Source organism: Diabrotica virgifera, chromosome 4, assembly GCF_917563875.1.
Source record: "Diabrotica virgifera virgifera chromosome 4, PGI_DIABVI_V3a".
In the NCBI taxonomy this organism is placed as follows: Eukaryota; Metazoa; Arthropoda; class Insecta; order Coleoptera; family Chrysomelidae; genus Diabrotica; species Diabrotica virgifera.
In genome coordinates, this window is record NC_065446.1 from 97,876,538 (window position 1) to 97,897,441 (window position 20,904).

The following is a 20,904-nucleotide window of genomic DNA, read 5'->3' on the forward strand; positions in this document are numbered from 1 at the left end:
CTTGAATTCTCTTATGGGCGACTTCAGTTTTTTATTTATTACGAAACCACTTTTTTGGTCTAATAACATATTAATAAAAAATAAGTAAACAAAATGCTACAATTTAAAATAAGAGGGTCTTGAATAATAGACTATACAATTTCATTTAAAATATCTGGTTTTTTATACTCAATACAGCAAACTAGGTATTATAGAAATAAGTAAAGAAATTGCTACAATTAAAGTAAGAGGGTCATGAATAATAGAATATGTAATTTAATTTAAATATCTCAACCGTTTTTGCTCAATACAACAAAAAGTGTTTATAAATAGAAAAAAAATATTGTATTTATTAATATTTCTGGTATTTTAATATTAAGTTACTATTTTAACGGAATTTTGTTTTTCAATTTATATTTTTGATTGTTTCAGATTACATGTGAGCCGGTGAATATGGTATAGCCGGCAAGGTGGGTCGAAGAGAGTATGGCCAGAGTGCGGTTGTTCAGATGGACTTGGGTTTGGGCTTGGACTGCGTTAGCTGGACTGTGCGCTCTGGCCGCAACAGAGGTAAATATCATCAAGCAAATATTTCGGCATCTTTTACCTACCATGCTTAATAAGTATCTAATTTTTAAATCATTCTTTAGTTACACTGCGGAACAGAAAATATGTTGCATTTATACAACATGTTAATAGACCAACGCTGCCATGAGAAAAGCAGTGAACATAATTAAGCCTAGCAAAAGATTATAGTTACTAATGAATCTATAGTAGAAAAACATTTTACAAAAATTCAAAAATTGCTCTTGATTGCGCTTTATCGTCATTATCAATCAGCAGCCACTGCTGGACTTCTAGTCCATTATGACTCTTAGATATTTAGCTTCGTTTTGCCATTCGATGGCTCTGTCTTGTATTGTCAGCTGTACCTCTGAGTTAACTCTCCTCTTTTTGAAAACCGCTTAGGTGTTCTCTGAATTTATTTCCATATTCCATTGGATGCTTCATTCTTTTAATGTATCCGGTGCTGCTTATTGATTTCCTATGGCTATATGCAGGTTACTCTGATTTGCCGCGTTTGCAGTGTCATCTGTATAAAGGCTTAGTAGTGTTCCGGGTATTCTTGGAATATCTGCTGTAAGGATGCTATACAGAAGAGGTGATAAGACCGCCCCTGTGCTACTCCAGCTTCCGGGGCTCCAGTTCATATGGAACTAGTTCTATCTGGACCCTTAACCTCCGGTCGCTTGTACTAAGAGATAAGCTGTATCCATAATCTTTCATTTGGTATGTTAATCCTTTATGCCACACTTTGTCGAAGGCTTTTTTTACACCAAAGGAACGCTGATTTTATGTATTGATTGTCGTTGAATCCATCTGCTAAGTACCTACTCTAAATCTTAGTTCTTGTATTTCGCTGGAATGGTGAGCTCTGAATCCGAATTGCGCTTCTGGGATTGATCCTACTCTGTCTGTCTCTGATATGAGTCTGACTTGAAGGACTCGCTCTATCATCTTGCTGACTGCTGAAAGTAAGCTAATCGGCCTGTAATTTTGCGGAAATATGTAGTTCTTTCCTGGCTTCAGAATTATGACTGCATGGGCTAGCTTCCATTGGTTTGGGAAGAGCCTGTTTTTAAGTATTGGATTTTTTGTTGAGTTTATTAATAAATATTCAATTGCTTTTGAAGGAAGATACTTTAGAGCCCTGTTAGTGATTTTATTTGGACCAGGTGCTTCCCTTGGTGAACTTCTTCTGATCAGTTCACTTATATTTCTGGGTGATGTGGGATTTAATATTTCTTCTTGTGGGTCTCCTCTTCATTTTTTTTTTATATCTTCGATAAAATATATTTCATCGTCTTGCTGATAATTCAGTGTACACTCTCTCTCGATAGTTCTTCTCATCACTTCTGGTTTCTCTTCTAAAGAGTAGACGATTCCGTTTTCTCAGTGTAGTGGAAAGGTGAGTTTTCTATCGTTTATTTCTCACTTTTGACTTCTATGTTCTATTACAGCCTGTTTGACTTGCCGATTCAGTCGGTATACTCTATTTTTGTCTTCCTGATTTCTTGTTTTCCTGGCTCTCTTATTAGCTCTGTTCTTTTCCCTTATAATTTTTTTATTTCCTGATTGACGTCTCTAAATCTTCCCACGTAAATTTCATATCCTTCTTCTGTATTGCAATTTCTAACCACTTATAGAAAAAAATTATTTCTGTCCTTGTTTTAAAAAATTATAAAAACCCGTAACCTTTTTAATATAAATATGCGCATTTTCAACATAAACTTTAAGAGGAAACAGTAGCGATCAACAGGTAGCGAAAACGCATTCCAAGATTGCGGCTGTAATTTTGAATATTTTTTCGAGATATTTGGCACACGTATTCGTAATATAATAAAGAATGGCGGTACAGAGCCCAATTTGAAAAATATATTAATATGTGGAAATTACTCTGTAATTAAATACAATATTAAAAAAACGAGCCTGTACCGCCATTAAGAAGAACAAAAAAATACACTTTCTTCAAATAAACTTTTTTATCCGATGCCTAGATTTTGCGTCATTTTGGAACTACTAATGAAATAAAAATTTTTAGTAGTTCCAAAATGACACAAAATCTAGGCATCGGATAAAAAAGTTTATTTGAAGAAAGTGTATTTTTTGGTTCTTCTTAATTGCGGTACAGGCTCGTTTTTTTAATATTGTATTTAATTACAGAGTAATTTCCACATATTAATATATTTTTCAAATTGGGCTCTGTACCGCCATTCTTTATTATATTACGAATACGTGTGCCAAATATCTCGAAAAAATATTCAAAATTACAGCCGCAATCTTGGAACGCGTTTTTGCTACCTGTTGATCGCTACTGTATCACCTTAATGCACAGGTTGATTCACGCAAATCTAGCATATAGCCCAATAAATGACGGTTTTGGAGTGTTATTTCTAGGGGCAACTTCGAATTGCATGAAAATTTGGATTTAGGTTCTACTTACCCTCCACTTCAAAGTTGAATTTGTGCCGTTGGTTGCTTTTACTTGGGGGGTGACATTTACCCCTTCTCTGGAGGTGAAAAACGTGTGTTTAAAATAAGGCCGGAAATGGATAAATTGATTTATTTTAAGCCCCTTTTGTTCTATAAAGTTTTTTACGTAAGTCAATACTTTTCGAGTTATCCGCGATTTGAAATGTTGATTTTTCGACAAAAAAACTACGTTTTCAGACCGTTTTTCCAAAATAACTCAAAAAGTAAATATTTTATCGAAAAAAATGTTTTTAACAAAAGTGTAGCCCATGAAAAAACGAAAAAAATGGTGTACCAGTTAAGTCTACAAATTGAGTAGAAGCAAAGTTGTAGCTCATGAAAAATACGTTCTTATTCGTCTAATTCCAAATCGAATAATTCAACGCGAAATCACCGAAGAAAGAAGCATTTTTCGGGAAAACCTTATTAACATTTTTAAAGTATCGAAAAAAAATCCTATTATTTGTTTTTTACAAAAGTTTACAGTATCAAAAATAAACGAGTTACACTGAAAAAAGTTGGCCCCTTTTTTGGTAAAAAAAATCGTGAAAACCTCCCTCTATTTAGCACCCTAAATGAAATTAAGCGTTTGGCTTTACCATCTATTTTAACTGTATGTGTATTGTTTATATGATCTGTAAGTTTGATTGGTTTGAAGTGCTTATTCTTGAAAACATTTGGTTTTATAGTAAAAAAAATTTTTCTAAAAATTTTTGAAAAATTTCATTTTTGCAAAATAACTTAAAAAGTATTAGTGATAAGGAAAATCTTAAGAGTAAAAAAATGTAGGTTTTGCTATTATTAATATGCTAGTTTCATTTTGTTTCTCCGTAAGACAAAAATTGGTTAAGATATGGCTGTTCAAAATTTGCATACACTCGTGATTAGTGACCCATTCAAGCTTTCTCAATTATAACCTTTTCAAAAATAAACACTTTAAGCCGGTGAGTCTGACAGATCATAATAAAAAATAGATAGGTAAGTAAGCTGATTGTAAAGCGGTAGCGATTAATTTCATTTGGGGAGCTAAACACGGCGAGATTTTCATGATTTTTTACAAAAAAAAAGAGGACCAACTTTATTTTGAGCGTAACTCGCTTATTTTTAATGCTAAAGCTTTTGTTAACAACTGAAATAAAGCTTTTTATAAACACTTTAAAAAAGTTTAAACGGGTTTTTCCGAAAAGTGCTTAATTTTTCGGTGATTTCATATTGAAATATTCGATTTGGAATTAGACGAATAAGGACGTATTTTTCATGAGCTACAACTTTGTTTTTGTTTGATTGATAGACTTTACTGATACAACATTTTTTTGGGTTTTTTATAAGCTACACTTTTGCCAAGGATATTTTTTTCGATAAGACGTTTACTTTTTGAGTTATTTGCAAAAAACCGTCTTAAAACGTAATTTTTTTGTCGAAAAATCAACATTTTCAATGGCAAATAACTCGAAAAGTATTGATTTACGTAAAAAACTCTATAGAACAAAAGTTGCTTAAAATCAGTCAATTTATCCATTTCCTGTCTTATCTTGAACATATGTTTTTCACCCCCAAGAAGGGGTGAGTGTCACCCCCCAAGTAAATGCAACCAACGGCACAATTTCAACTTTAAAGTGGAGGATAAGTAGAACCTAAATCCAAATTTTCATGCAATTCGGAGTTGCCCCTGAAAATTACACGGTATCGTCGGATTTCCCGTTCATTTCCTGAGCTAATAGTCCATAATCCATATATTTTTAATGTAACATGTATGTTTTTACCTTATTAGAATCTACTTAGCATCCATATTTAAAAAAAAAGAATACTAATAATAATACAATGTGAAATTTTGAAATGATGTATAATTTCCGTCAAGACATTATCCCAGAGAACGGTAGTTCTCGCCAGTGGCACACACCCCCCTACATGCGACACTATACGCGAAGTTTTTGATTCTGGCAACCTGACGAAATTAAAAAATGGACAAATACATAAATACATAAAATAAGACAATTATAAATACTTACATAAAATTTTGAAATTAATAATTTATCGCGTTTTTAATAATAATCTTATTTTTGTAAATTAGTTAAATACATACATCAGCTTTTTAAACTAAGTATCAATATATTGTTTGTATTTAATTTCTTGGCGAAAATTATACAAAATTTCAAAACTCAGTTTTCAAAATAAAAAAGCTAATAACGACTATTTATTGTACTTAAATAAATCACTTAATTGAGACCCCTAGGACACTGGGGTGTAAGTGACAATTTTTAGTAAATTGGGTTAAATACAAACATGGACTCCCAAACACATAGAAAACATGGTGGCTTGAAACTTGCTACAGAAACTAACAATAACATTTTCAAAAATAACATGTCATTGAAAATATGCTAAGTAGTACCTACCTAGATTTTATAATTTGTTTAGAACTTTGTAGTAGGGGAGCGAAGTATGCTAAATGTACAGTCACTCGAGGGCTTTGGTGATCTATTGGGTTGTGAAGAGTAGGTTCTAAAACCAAAAAAAGTTAATGTTGTTCTGAAGCTATTTTCTTGTGGCATTTTTACAATTTTAACAATTTATAATGGGAAATAAGCCACAATATTATTAAAGAATGATTTTTATTAACGTTTCGACGCCCAAATCGGGTGCCGTTGTCAAAATACAAAATACTACTAACATAAACAAAAATGTTGTTGCTTAGTAAAAAAATTCTTCTAATAATTTATTTAATTTGACTCATTTATATCGGCAATTCAGATACATATGATACATTTTAAAGTAGAAGACTTTAAAATGATATTGCCAATATTTATGAGTTGCGTTCCTGGGACGACTTTACTGAAAGATAGTTCATTCGATTACATGAAATCAACCAAAACTCAAGAATATCCGTCACAAAAAAATCATAGCATGTGATCTGTCTTTAAAAAGACAACCATATGCAACGCTGACATTAAAATTCTCGCGTTAGAGATCTCATAGTAAATCACGAGGGAAAACCAGGAAAAACCTCGTGATACTATCCCGACATCGTAAGTATTTGGTCTTACATTAAATTTACTCTCAAAATTAATACCAAATTCTGACTTTACTATAATTTTGTTTAAATTATAAGTAATATCAATAATACATGGATGTATAAGTAATACTAAAATATAAAATATGTACTAACTCGACTATTAACTTACTAATTGTGGTATTTTCTTTCTATTGACTTCCTCTTTCAGTATGGGTATCCATATTCTACTGCATTCCACCGAGGAATTTGCGACACAATTGGTTTCGTTTAGCATAATTAGAGCCGCTTCTTTGATTTTTCTCTTTTTACTATCTGTTTCTTTCAGGACTATACTTGAATCTCTCCACTGAACTCTATGTTCATTATCCCATGCGTGTTGACATATTTGAGTGTCTATGTTGTTCTGTTCCATTCAAAGAACGGGATCCTACAACATTCACAAGAAATAATACGAGGAAAATATCAATACCATACATAAAAGGACTATCCGAGAAACTTAAAACAATAGGAAATAAATTCAACATTTCAACAACATTCAAAACAACCAACACATTGAGATCTATTCTATCTAAAACTAAACCTAACAATGAACAAGAAAGGACAAAGAATTGTATTTATAAAATACCTTGTGAATGCGAACAGTTTTATATAGGTGAAACATCAAGACCATTAAACGTTAGAATAAGTGAACATCAATCTTATATTAAAAATAGAGAATTTGAGAGATCTCAAATATGTCAACACGCATGGGATAATGAACATAGAGTTTAGTGGAGAGATTCAAGTATAGTCCTGAAAGAAACAGATAGTAAAAAGAGGAAAATCAAAGAAGCGGCTCTAATTATGCTAAACGAAACCAATTGTGTCGCAAATCCATCGGTGGAATGTAGTAGAATGTGGATACCCATACTGAAAGAGGAAGTCAATAGAAAGAAAATACCACAATTAGTAAATCAATAGTCGAGTTAGTACATATTTTATATTTTCGTTTTAGTGTACCATGTATTATTGATATTATTTATAATTTAAACAAAATTATAGTAAAGTCAGAATTTGGTATTAATTTTGAGAGTAAATTAAATGTAAGACCAAATACTTACGATGCCGGGATAGTATCACGAGGTTTTTCCTGGTTTTCCCTCGTGATTTATTATGAGATCTCTAACGCGACAATTTTAATGTCACCGTTGCATATGGTTGTCTTTTTAAAGACAGATCACATGCTATGATTTTTTTGTGACGGATATTCTTGAGTTGGAGTTGATTTCATGTAATCGAATGAACTATCTTTCAGTAAAGTCGTCCCAGGAACGCAACTCATAAATATTGGCAATATCATTTTAAAGTTTCTACTTTAAAATGTATCATATGTATCTGAATTGCCGATATAAAAGAGTCAAATTAAATAAATTATTAGAAGAATTTTTTTACTAAGCAACAACATTTTTGTTTATGTTAGTAGTATTTTGTATTTTGACAACGGCACCAGATTTGGGCGTCGAAACGTTAATAAAAATCATTTTTTAATAATGTTGTGGCTTATTTCCCATTATAAATAGTTAAAATTAATCAAAAAAAGTTAAGTAAAGTTTTCCATTTTAGTGGGGACTTTCCATTTTTAATTTAAGTTTCCATTTACAACAATGGTTTTTTCTGATTATAGCGTCATCTATTCATAATTTGAAAAAAATTTTCGAATAAAAGTTGCTTATTTTTACGTTAAGAATTAAAATCTGGAATAAAAATTTGGGGCTCCTACTTAAAATTTTAAAGTAACGCCCCACCCCACTTCCGTGGGGGAACAATTCGATAGATTCGAACAATTCGTGTTTGGAACAATTCGATAGATTTTTCAAAAATATCAATTAAGTGTATTTTGCAGTTTTTTGATCTAATGTTTATTTTGCGAAATATCGCGGGATTTGTATTTAAAATTTTAAATTTACTCCCCACCCCTCTCCGTGGGGGGTCATGTTTGATATAATTCGATAGATTTTAAAAAATGTTAAAAACCTATTTTTTATGTTTTCGATCTAACGTTCATTTCGAGAATTATTCACTTTTTTTGTGAAAATTTTAACTTGCCCATTTCCTTACCTTACCTTACCTTGCCCCGCTCAAATCGTCAGATTTTTTAACCCGCCATTACACGCGCTATGAGGGAATCCCTCACCATATTTGTTTATAAGCAATGAAATTGTGTAAACTAATACGATAACCTTAAGCACCCAGGAATGCCTTTAGCATGGTTCATGAGAGGGTATGAAAAAGTTATAGAATATTTCAGGCGGTCAGTGTGCTGTGTGATAGTTGAAAGGAGAGACATCCCTCTTCAAGTGAGGGAATTCCTCACTGCGCGTGCAGTCACGGTGAAATCACGTTTCTGTTATCTCAAAGAAACTTTTAGGTTTTTATTTAATATTTAGGTAGGTTTAATTAAAATATTATTGTTTGGATTAGGTTAGGAACAGTGGCACACCGAGGGGGGGTTTGGGGGTTAAAATCCCACCCAGAGCATATAGAATATAGGCATATAGAAATATATATAAAAGAAGGTAGGAAAATGTAACTTGTCTTTCACAAATAATACAAAAAACTTTCGGTGCCCAAGCAAACCCCCTCCCCCCAGAGGAAAATTCTAGGTGCGCCACTGGTTAAGAACCCATTTTTAAATTTACCTATTCTAATTGGGAAATAAGCCACAATTTAACTTGAAAAATTGATTTTATTGACGTTTCGAATTCCACCTCGGACGTCGTTATCAAAATACAAAATATTAATAGTTAATTACATAAATGCCACAAATAAATAGCTTCAGAACAGTTATTAATTTTAATTTGTATTTTTAGTAAAATGAATTCGCGTAAAGAACGTTAATTTCTTCAGTGGCTTGCTGAAATTGAAAATTAAGAAAACTTGCTTTTGATCTATATTATTTTTACTTTTGTTTTGTTAAATTAATAAAAAGAATTGGTTTACGAGACTTTCTATAATATGTGAGTACAATCCATTTTATATTTATACATGTTGACATTCATTCTTTCTCGAAATAAGTCGAATTTATGTAGGTGAGGGCGACGCTCATACGCGTGCAACCACGTCACAATAGAAGACGCGTGTAACGGCGGGTTAAATATACACTGTTTTGCATGTCCTTAACTTACCTTATCTTAATCTGACAATTTCGAGTATTTTTAAGGATAGATTTTTTTCGGGCCCCCCTTAACAACCCGCCTGTGTTAAGAGCTAATATATGGTAGAAGTATGCGTTTCTCCCCATATGATAATCTGACGCGCTCGAGTAACTGCAAAAATCCCCGCTTGGGCTCCCCTACCATTGAACAAAGTTTTCTCAAAACTCATCACATACACCCCTTGTATTCTAAGGACCTGAATTATATTTTTTTATAATAAATATGCAATAAACTAAAGTATTAATTGAATCTTTCAGCTAATCAGTAAAATTTTCCCAATCAAAAAAGCACGATTTACGTATTACCTATAGATTTTCCAGTATTTTTAGAAAAATCCATCCTTTATAAAAATAGTTTTATGTCATTGCACGGTAGTTTGAACTTTTAATCCCTGAACAGTAATCTCCTGTCCGATAACCCGTTTAATTTCCTGGCTCTATTATTTCTATTCTTTTTTAGAGTCAACAGCAATGTCCCCCGATAGCAGAAATCTCCCCGTGCTCCTGTACGGTCAAAAAGAATGGCCTGGACATCCTCTGCGAGTTCACCGATCAACAACACATTAACGACGCCATGGGAAAACTCAAAGGAAAATCTCTGACCATTTTTTATTTGAAGTTGAGACACAACAACCTGCGAAAATTAACCGGTTTTATTTTCCTCGGTCTGGACATCAGACATCTCACTATACACAATAGCAGTTTGTCGGTTGTGGAAGAAGCCTCACTCAGCTCGATCGGTAAGTGTTTTTCTACTCGTTTTATATCTTTTTTTACTCAATTGTATGGTGTTGTGTGTCGGACGTCATTTTTTAAATTAGAGACAATAGAGCAGATAGAGAAGAAGTTAAGACGTTAAATAGTCCATTATGTGAGGCCGCGGCCGCTCCGGTTTGAAAAAATGTCCGATTCGATTTCTTTGCGGAAACTGTCCCCTTTAGAAAAATCAGAAGGGCGCCGGGCGAAATTTTTGGACAGAAATTGGTAAACAATTTTTGATACAAATTCAAAGATTGAATCTTACATCCATCAGTTCTTGAACATCCAGAACAACATCTAATAATCCCAATTAAATTAAAAATATACACTTTAAAAAATTTAAAAATAACATCACTTTATATATAACTAACAATTTTTGGTTTCACGGTTTAATGTCGTGTTCCCTTACTAATCCCCTCAAGATCCTGCCAATTATTTTGTTTTGTTTGTACATTACAATCAAATCTGTCCCTCTACCATCTCTCCCTTTAGCATAATTTGGAGAAAAAGTATGATATTGAATACTACTATATTCTTCCCTTATACCGGAAAGTAAGTGTACATTTTATACTTATACTTGACATACTTTACTTGCCACTACATTTGAATGCTTGCATGTATGTGAGTGTAAGGGTTGTTAAACCATATTTACGTACATTTTAGTATTTATATGCATGCATAAATATATATACTTTAATATTGGCTTGATCTTTACCCTTTGATTTCAACCAGACCACTTAACTAACTCTGGTTTTTTGTTATTTGTAGCATTTAATTTTACTTTTACCGTGACCTGAAGATGCTATGAATATTGTAGACAGCGAAACCGGTCGTCAGTTGTAAAATAAATTGTTTGTGAGAACGTCTCTTTTTTCTTTACTACAATAGTATGGACTCACACATGCAACCCATTCATTATTTTTCAAAAATAATAATTTAATTATGTATTTGTTTTTAAGCCTCAAAAATGCGTATTTTCGCAGTTCTTAGATTTTAAATCGCTTATAAGTAACTCGAACACTACCATCTTTTGAGAAAAATGAAAAGAAACCTTTTTGTTTAAAATGGCTCAGAAAACCTAAAAATATACAGCGTGTCTACTTAAGTTGGAAACATATGGGAAACTTTTTTTATTATTGATTTTACGAAAAAAAGTTATCCTTTATAAAAAGTTCTGCATGCCCCAAAACCTAAAATTCAATCATCAGATATCAAATTTTCTCAATATTATACGAGGTATGTCAAAAAATATGAATTTCGGTCAAGGGTAAAGTACCTTTATTTCTCTCAATATCGAAAATTCTTATGATAAAAAGTTGTTTGGAATTAAAAACTACGATCAAATATGCAATTACATGCTTCTAATTGAAAAAAAAAATTTCTCAAATTTATGGATACCCAACATCGTTTTTAATTATTACAAATATGATAACTCGTTTATTATTCATTTTACGAAAAAAAGTTATCCTTTATAAAGAGCTTTGTATGGTCTAAAATCTAAGACACAACCATGATATATCAACTTTTATTAATTTTATACGAGGTGTGTCAAAAAATATGAAATTCGCTCAGGATTATAGTACTTTTATATTTCACAATATTTCAATTAAAAGGATGTAATTGAATATTGAAACATAGTTTTTAATTCTAAACAACTTTTTTAATAACCGTTTTCAATATTGTGAAAAATAAAGGTACTTTACTCTTGAGTGAAATTAATATTTTTTGACATACCTCGTATAAAATTAATAAAATGTGACATCTGATGGTTGTATCTGCGGTTTTAGGACATACAGAGCTTTTTATAAAGAATACATTTTTTTCGTAAAAGTAATAATAAAAGAGTTATCGTATGTGCAATAAATAAAAACGAAGTTAGTATCAATAAATTTGAGAAAACTTTGGAAAATATTTTTTTTTCAATTAGAAGCATGTAATTGCATATTTGATCTTAGTTTTATTTCCAAACAACTTTTCATAATAAGAATTTTCGATATTGAGAGAAATAAAGGTACTTTACTCTTGAACAAAGTTCATATTTTTTGACATACCTCGTATAATATTGACAAAATTTGATATATGATGATTGAATTTTAGGTTTTAGAGCATGCAGAACTTTTTATAAAGAATAACTTTTTTTCGTAAAATGAATAACAAAAAAGTTTCCCATATGTCTCCAACTTAAGTAGACACGCTGTATATCCGGGGCAAAAAAGATGATTTTTTAAATTTGTTTGGCACCCTTCCCTATGACTTTGTTTATAGTCACTTACTCAAAAGGAGGTCCTTATAATAAATCCACAGGTTGCCAGGCGGTACCGCGGTCGGAAACACAAAAACAACGGCCGGAACAAAGTCAAAAAGTCATTTTTTTTTTTTAGATTTTTTGGGTCGTTCTGAGCAAAAAAGGTCTCCTGAATTTTCTCTAAAATTGATAGTGGTCGAGTTATACGCAATTTAAAATTAAAACAAAACGCGAAAATGACTATTTTAAAGGCTTAATAACTCGGTTAAAAATTACTATTATGAAAGTCATAAAGTGACCAAATCAAAGTTTAAAGCTCCCTCTACAAGATCCTGAGAAATTTTTGTCATTATTTTATTAAAAAGCTGTTATTTTTAATTATTAACAATGAGCGCTAAGCGCATATTGATGCGGCCTTCCAATGGTGTATCTCTCTCGCAATCACGCGTGTGTAATAAATTACTTTTCCACCTACTTCTACCGAAAGTATACTTTTCCGGACCTGATTGTAGGGAGCAAAGTTGTACTTTTCCTCCCTAGGGAGGAAAAGTAAAAGTGACATCATGGTATTTCATTCATGAACTTATTGACGCCCTGTACAATATCTATATTCTATTACGTAAGTATCTATACATTTTAACGTTTATTTATAAAACACCCTGTATTTTGCAGAATAGTAAAAAACAGTAAATTGTTATTTTTATTTAACAATGTTTACATTAATAATTTGACTTATATTTGACAGTTGACAGTTATATTGTACCTACTTGTTAGTTTTAGTTTTAATAAATTTTGTTGGTTAGTTATATAAATAAATTAAGTAAAAATGAAAAATGACTTGTTATTAATTTGACGAAGGTGGAAAAACCATATGTATAACATGGGAGTAAAGTGTCTTTTCCTCCCTTGAATGATTACTGCCCTCCGCTACGCGTCGGGCAGTAAACTTCATTCTCGGGAGGAAAAGTAGCACTTTCCTCCCTTGTTATATAAATCGCTATTACCTGATAAATTAGTTTCTGGCGCTTGATGTTGTTAATGGCAAGTATATTGTTTTTTTTTTCTAATGGTATTTCTAATATTATTCATTTTTTATCAAATATCGTCAAGTTAAAAGCCTAATATCTGATATAGAATCAATAATGACAATAATTATTCTGATTCATTCAAAAACACATTTCTTAATACCTTGGTAATTATACATATTATTATAATAAATGGTAAATAAATGAACTAGAATGTTTTTTTTGGATTTATTTGAAATTCCCTTTATTATATTTATTTGTTAAAGCGAATGAATTAGAATAATTGTCGTGATTGATTCTATATAAAATATTAGGCCTTTAACTTAACGATAGTTGATGAAAAAATAAACAACATTAGAAATAACATTAGAAAAAAAAACAATATAGGTACTTGCCATTAACAACATCAAGCGCCAGAAAGTAATTTATCAGTTAATTTATCACACACGCGTGAGTGCGAAAGAGATGTACCATTGGACGGACGCCTCAATACGCGCTTAGCGCTCATTGTTAATAATTAAAAACAACAGCTTTGTAATAAAATCATGACAAAAATTTCTTTAGGATCTTGTAGGGTTTCTTTAAACTCCGATTTGGTCACTTTCTGACTTTCATAATAATAATTTTTAACCTTATTACGTACCAAATTTTTAACCTGTTCCACAATTAAAACTTCCCCTGTTCCAGTGTTCCCATCCATCAAAGTTTGTCCCACTAGACACTGTTAAGCTATTAACAAATTTTCAGCTTGCTCTTAATCAACTTTTTTTGGTACGTGGGATCCAGGTCTATTATTCTTAGTTTAAAACTTGCAATTTGCAATTTATTTAAATTTTGCTTTATATTGTTTTTGTTTTACTTAATTATTTTTTTTTATTTATATTGACGATTTATATAATTTTAGTAAATTGTGTTTGTTATTGTTTTATTTTTATGATTCTTTGTAAGCTTTGTATATAAAATTGTACAATTTTCAATGGCAATAAAGCATATTTCTATTTTATTCTAAAAACAAAGAGAAAACAAAAAAAAATATATGCCGCTATAACGGTTCTTTTTACCGTATACCAGAATTATAATTATTATTAATAATAACTGATTTAAAAAAAATAACTGATTTTAAATGGAATTACTAATTAACTAAAATTAAATCTGATAACTATCTGACTACTGTAGTATCAGTAGTACTGCAGTATAGAAAGATAAAAAACTGATACAGTGACGAAGAACAGTCGAACAACAAGCAGACCAGGAAAATAAAAAAAAACAAGAAAAAAGATATCGTAAAAAATTTGAACTTTGAATGTGAAAAAAATGCTAGTAATAGGGAAAATGCAGAAATTATCCCAACAACATATGAACTAGATATCCACTAGCACTTCAAATAGCACTTTAGGAAATAAGATGGAAAAATGAGGGGGAAATACAAAACAAAACTTCACACTGTATGATTCGGGAGAAAAATTAATTTTCTGGAAAACTGGATCTTTATTTATTATCAAAGGTAATTACCACGAGTCCTCTAAATTTTATCGATTATTTTTTTTTGTTTTCACGAAAACTTCTTTATTTGGTAAAATTACGAAAACAAACCGAATGATAAAATCACGAGTCCGAAGGACGAGTGATTTTATCCATTTCGGTTTGTTTGAGTGATTTTACCCTAAATAAAGAAGTTTAAGTATGAAAACGAAAAAATTTATCAAGCAAAATTTAGAGGACGAGTGGTATTTGAAAAGATTATTTTGTGAACCAATATGTATTATTAGTAAATACGGGCATCTGTGAAATATTTTTAAGACAACTTGGATCAATGTCTTAAGTAGGTTATAGATAAATTATTTTATGATTTAAAAATGAACCAATTTATTTATTATATTGTTAATACATAAAAAACTGTTTAAATCGAAAATGAACAATTATTAAAAACACAATTTTTATAACTAATATGAGATTTTCCAATGTCGTTCGTAACGTCTAATCTGTCGTCACTTTCAGTATCATTAATTACAGTCGCAGTTGATGTACTGGCAATGCACTCAGTTGTAGTAGTTGTTCTAAGTTTATTAATAATTTTTTTATGATGTTCTTCAATAACTTGTAAATAAGGTTTTAACGAAGAAGCTGTGGCCTGTCCAGTTATTTTTATTGCCTCCTGTTCTTGAATTCCTGCCTTAACAAGATGAGATACTACACTGGATCGGCTTGAATGATTTGTTATTTCTCGGTTTTGTGTGTCCAATCCGCATTTTTTTTGCAGAGTTCTTCAACCATTTAGCCATTTCATTTGGTCCAATGGGAGTATTTTTATACCATATTCCATTACCTGTTTACCAGTATGGATTTGGGGTAAGGAAAAATCTATCGCTGGTAATATTTTTACCACGCTTCTCCATGATTTTTTTATATAGTCTTATTGGGCACCTTTCTGGATCTTTAATGTTTGGTATCAGTCATTTTGAATCCGAACACTTTTTTTGACCACCTTGGCATGTTTTGGTAAAAATTGGATTATATTCAATCCTTCCTGTTTCTTTGCCGGCATTATTTATTTTTTATTTGAAATAATCAATTCTACAATGAACACCTTCACCACCGCGCCATGCTAACTCGTAAGAGACAACATTAAAAAATTTCATCTCTAATCCTAGCGGTTTATTTTCATCGCACGAGTCTATAATACTCAAATATTCTTTTTCATCCAGCGCTATAGCACTTTGTTTTCTTTTTTCGGGACGACTTTGTAACTCTTTCCTTTTTGCATTTCTCACGTCTCTTGCCTTCTTAAATTCAATGTCGATAAACGGGTTAAAACTTATATTAAACTCTGAAAAATATTTTTCTTGAATCATTTTGGCTGTTACATTCCAAATAGTTTTAACAGAGTACTCCTTGTAATCTTCACCATTCATTTTCTTCATATTCATTCCCCAATCTTTAAGAACTTTTGCAATTTCTTGAATACTTGTATTATCATTCAACTGATAGTTCCTTACTGTGCAAAATTGCTCAAATTGTGTCCAAGCAGACCTTTTTGTCTTAATTGTATTTTGGGGCGTATTATTTTTTAACAAATCTTTAATTTGTTCATGATTATTGTCACCAAATCTAACGCTAACGTCCATTTTGTTTAAATTAAATTATCTTCTTCTTCTTGTAGTGCCTATCCGTTTCGGACGTTGGCGACCATCATGGCAATCTGCACTTTGCACACTGCTGCTCTGAAAAGATTTGTAGTGGTTGTGTTGAACCACGTTCGTAGATTTCTCAGCCAGGAAATCCTTCGCCTTCCTGGTCCTCGCTTTCCCTCTACTTTTCCCTGCAAGACCAGTAGCAACAGTCCATATCTCTCACTGTTCCTCATGATGTGACCGAGGTATTCGATTTTGGCTGTTTTTATTTTGATTAACAGCTCTTTTTCTTTTTTCATTCTCAGCAAAACACCCTCATTAGTAATGTGGTCGGTATAAGATATCTTCAGGATTCGACGATAAAGCCACATCTCAAAAGCCTCAATTTTCTTGCAGGTGGCGTCTGTGAGAGTCCACGACTCAACTCCGTACAACAGTATAGGAAATATATAACATCGTAGTAATCTGACTTTTATGGGCATCGACAAATCATGACATTTGAACAACTTTGCCATTTTTTGAAATGCAGATCTTGCTTTCTCTATCCTACATTTGATTTCTATAGAATGGTCCCAATTTTCATTGACGTTCGTACCAAGGTAGGTGTATGTTTTTACTCTTTCTATTTGTTGACCATTCACACTGATTCGTCCAAATTGCTGTTCATTCTTAGAGATCATCATACATTTGGTTTTCTTAGTGTTTAGTGAAAGTCCGTATCTCTGACTGACTTCTGCGATTCTGCTCATTAACTCCTGTAGGGCTTCAGAACTGTCAGCGAATACCACAGTGTCGTCTGCGTATCTTATGTTATTGATACATTCTCCGTTAATTCTAATTCCGGCTTCAACATCATCCAATGCTTCTTGAAAGATTTCCTCAGAGTAGATGTTAAACAGCAGTGGGGATAGTATACATCCCTGACGGACCCCACGTTTGATTTTGATATCGTCGGATTCTCCTGCCTCTGTCCGGATAGATGATGTTTGATTCCAGTACAGATTGCTGATAATCCTTAAATCACAGGTGTTTATTCCAATATTGGTTAATATCTCCATCAGCTTGTCGTGCTTTACTGTATCGAACGCTTTATGGTAATCAATGAAACATGCATAAATATCGCAATTCACGTCTCTACATCGTTGAAATAGCACTTGTATACTAAATAGAGCCTCTCTTGTACCCACTGCATTTCGAAAACCAAACTGTGTTCGGCTGATTTTTTCTTCGCACAGTCTATATATCCTTTGATGTATAATTTTTAGAAAAAGCTTTAAAATATGGCTCATTAAGCTGATGGTTCGGAAATCACTGCAGGATACGGACTTTGTTTTCTTTGGTAAAGCAACAAACGTCGACTTCAACCATGCTTTTGGTATTACTCCGCTTAAATATATGTCGTTAAATATTTTGGTTAGGCGTTGAGTACCGTCGGTGTCAAATAGTTTTATGAGTTCAGCATATGCATTGTCAGGTCCAGGAGCTTTGCCATCTTTTAGTTGTGATATTGCTCTTTCCACTTCACCTGATGTGATTGGTAAGTAGTCATCACATATGTAGGATGGAGGTTGTTCGGATCTAGTATCATCAAGAAGTTCCTGTATGTATTTTGTCCATATGCAGATTTCTTGATTTCTGTCTGTGATGATATTCCCCTGTTGGTCTCGCAATTTGCTAGCTGTGTTGGATTTCTGAAGACCAGCTGCTTGTTTCACCTTTTTATGCATGTTAAACGTATCATGTTTTTGCTCTAACGACTCTATCTCTTCACACTGTGATTTTAACCAATTTTCTTTGGCCTTTCTTATTTCAGTTCTTACTTGTCTCTGAATCGTGCTGTACATTATTTTGTTGTTTTTTGATTTTCTTCTTTCTTCCATAAGTTGTAGTATATTGTCGTTCATCCAACTTTTTCTCATCTCTTTCTTTTCTATTAGATGTTCTTCTCTGATGTTGTTAAAGGTTTCACATATATTTTGGAGTGATTCTTCGGCATTATATGTTTGCTCCATATTAATTAGCTTCTCTGAAAGAATCTGTGCGACTGTCTCTTTTGTTTTCTTATCTTTTAGTATTCTCATATCGCACTTTTTGTTGCTGTTCTTTTTTGCAACCTTCTTGAATCTAAACCTAAATTTACCAACAACAGGAACATGATCTGATGATACGTCAGCACCGGGGTAACCCTTAACCGATAGGCATCCATTACGGAATCTCTTGTTCACCATTATGTAGTCAATTTGATACCGTATTACGTTTCCTGGTTGATCTTGCGGGGAGACCCAGGTGTACAAGCGTCTTGGTGGTAGTTTGAAGAATGTGTTAAGTATTGTAAATTCTTCTTCTTCTACAAACAGTTTTAATCTGTCTCCCCTTTCATTTCTCTGTCCTAGACCAAAATCACCTATGAATTCACCGCTTCTCCCTTTACCAATTTTCGCATTGAAGTCACCCATAATGATTGTTATATCTTCTTTTTTAAGTCGTTTAATTGACTTTATCAACAACTCATAGAATTGCTCTAGATCTTCTTCTGGTTTATCGCTCGTGGGGGCATACACTTGTAATATATTTAATTTGACGGGGCTAGTATTCAGTTGGATTATTATTAATCTTTCAGAAATAGGTATAACATTTGTAACATATTGACGTAATTGGGGAGACACGATTATTCCAACCCCATATATATGTTGACCATCGTCATTTCCTGAGTGGTATACCATATGGTTGTCAACAATACAAGCACCACTATTAGGCCACCTCATTTCGCTTATGCCCATTATACCGATTCCGAGTCTGGTCATTTCTTGAATGGTATTATGAATTTTTCCAGCCTGATACATTGTCTTCACATTCCAGGTACATATTTTAATAATCAACTCTGCTGTTCTTAGAGACACTTTTTCAGTTCTGTCACAGGAGTTTCGCTGGAACGATGTTAAATCACGATGTTAAATCGCGAAAATTTAAATCGGTCAAAATTGCGCGGCCTACATGCTTCGTGGTCTTACCCAGCTACGCTGGGTGAGTTCACCATAGTGCAGTGGTGTAATTGGTTTTGCCTAACCCCCAGATGAATGCATTTTATTTAATTATTATTCACCCGTGTTTTTGTAACAATAAAATAGGAGAATGTAATTTTAGAACTATTTTACTAAGTCTACTAATATAATGTGTATTTTAAAAGTAACTATTGTTCCAAAATATTACGTTGTAAATATTCGAATCCTTTTATGTGATAACACTGGTTTGTTGAAATCGGCAACAAAATAGAAGAATTAGTTATGTGTTCTGTGTACGGTTTACATCGGTTCTGTTTGACGTTTATGAACAGTTTAGAAATATTTATTTTGAAAATAAAAACTGTAGAAAATCTGAGTATATCGTGGTTAGTGTTTTTAAAATATCTATGTACCAGGGCTGTTCATAAATTAAGTTAGTAAACACAGGTATGTACGTATTATGTGAAATTTAGGGTACCTTAAGTTTTATCAGGGAAGAGACTGTTTTATCAAGGAAGAGGCTGTTTTATCAGTATTACACTCAATGATTGGCTAGAACGACGCGTGGTGATTGGCTGAAAAAGCAAAAACGTCAGAATTTGACAGGTGAAAAAAATAATCAGTTAAAAATTAAGACACAGAACCATAGATTTCAGGACAATTGGTGAAAGAATTTCATACATCATACATGTTTCAAAATCAAAAACACACAAGCGAGTATGTCAATAATAAACGTTTACGCTTCAACAGAAAATAAGTTTTCTGCTTCTTCTTCCTACTTTATAAATAGGCTCATGCCTGTTTAACTTCTGTTTTTAGCCTTAATTGACGTTGTCTGGCAATTTTTTCCTCGGTCGTCCCAATGATCTTCTTCCCTTTGGCGATTTGTCTCTTGCTCTTCGTACTATTCTATTTTTTGTGATTCTTTCTATGTGTTAATTCCACTCTATGCTTCTTCTTTTGGTCCACATGCTTATTTCCTGTATACCACATTTCGCTCGTATTTCCTCAGTTCTTACTTGGTCTTTTAGAGTTTGCATTGCTATTTTTCGTTTCATTTCTGCTGTTTCCAGCAGTCTTTCTGTTTTCGCAGTATCTGCTCTTGTTTCCGCTGTGTACGTCATTATCCGTCTTACTATTGATTTATATATCCTGATTTTCGTTTCCATTGTGAGGTATTTGTTCCTCCATATTGTGTTGTTGAGACATCCTGCTGCTCTGTTCGCCGTGTTCACTTGTTTTTGTACTTCTTCTTCCAATTTTCCGTAGTTTGACAGTTTTGTTCCCAAGTATTCCGTTTTAGTTTTCTTCTCTATCGATTTAGTTTTCTTCTTTCACTGTCGATTTAGTTTTCTCTGTTGAGATCACCATGTTTTATATGAGCGCCGAGAAAACGTAAGTAATGAAGACAAATCAGATTTCTGCAAGCAACTAGAAGAGGCGTATCAAAAAGTACCTAAAAACGGCATTCTGATAATAATAGGAATGAATGAATAAGGAGCTTGCATGGAGAGAAATAATTCACGC

The 20,904-nt window shown here is 32.5% G+C and overlaps 1 protein-coding gene across 2 annotated transcripts in view; it reads left to right on the top strand.

The window, feature by feature from the left end:
• The window catches only part of LOC114326299 (leucine-rich repeats and immunoglobulin-like domains protein 2), an 831,802-nt gene that overhangs the window by 618,234 nt on the left and 192,664 nt on the right, over positions 1 to 20,904 (top strand). For both annotated transcript variants that reach the window (XM_028274612.2, XM_028274611.2), the window contains 2 exons: positions 412 to 549; positions 9,676 to 9,955. In XM_028274612.2, the coding sequence (XP_028130413.1) occupies positions 466 to 549; positions 9,676 to 9,955 (364 nt within the window). In that variant the 5' untranslated portion in view covers positions 412 to 465. The remainder of the gene's footprint in view (positions 1 to 411; positions 550 to 9,675; positions 9,956 to 20,904) is intronic.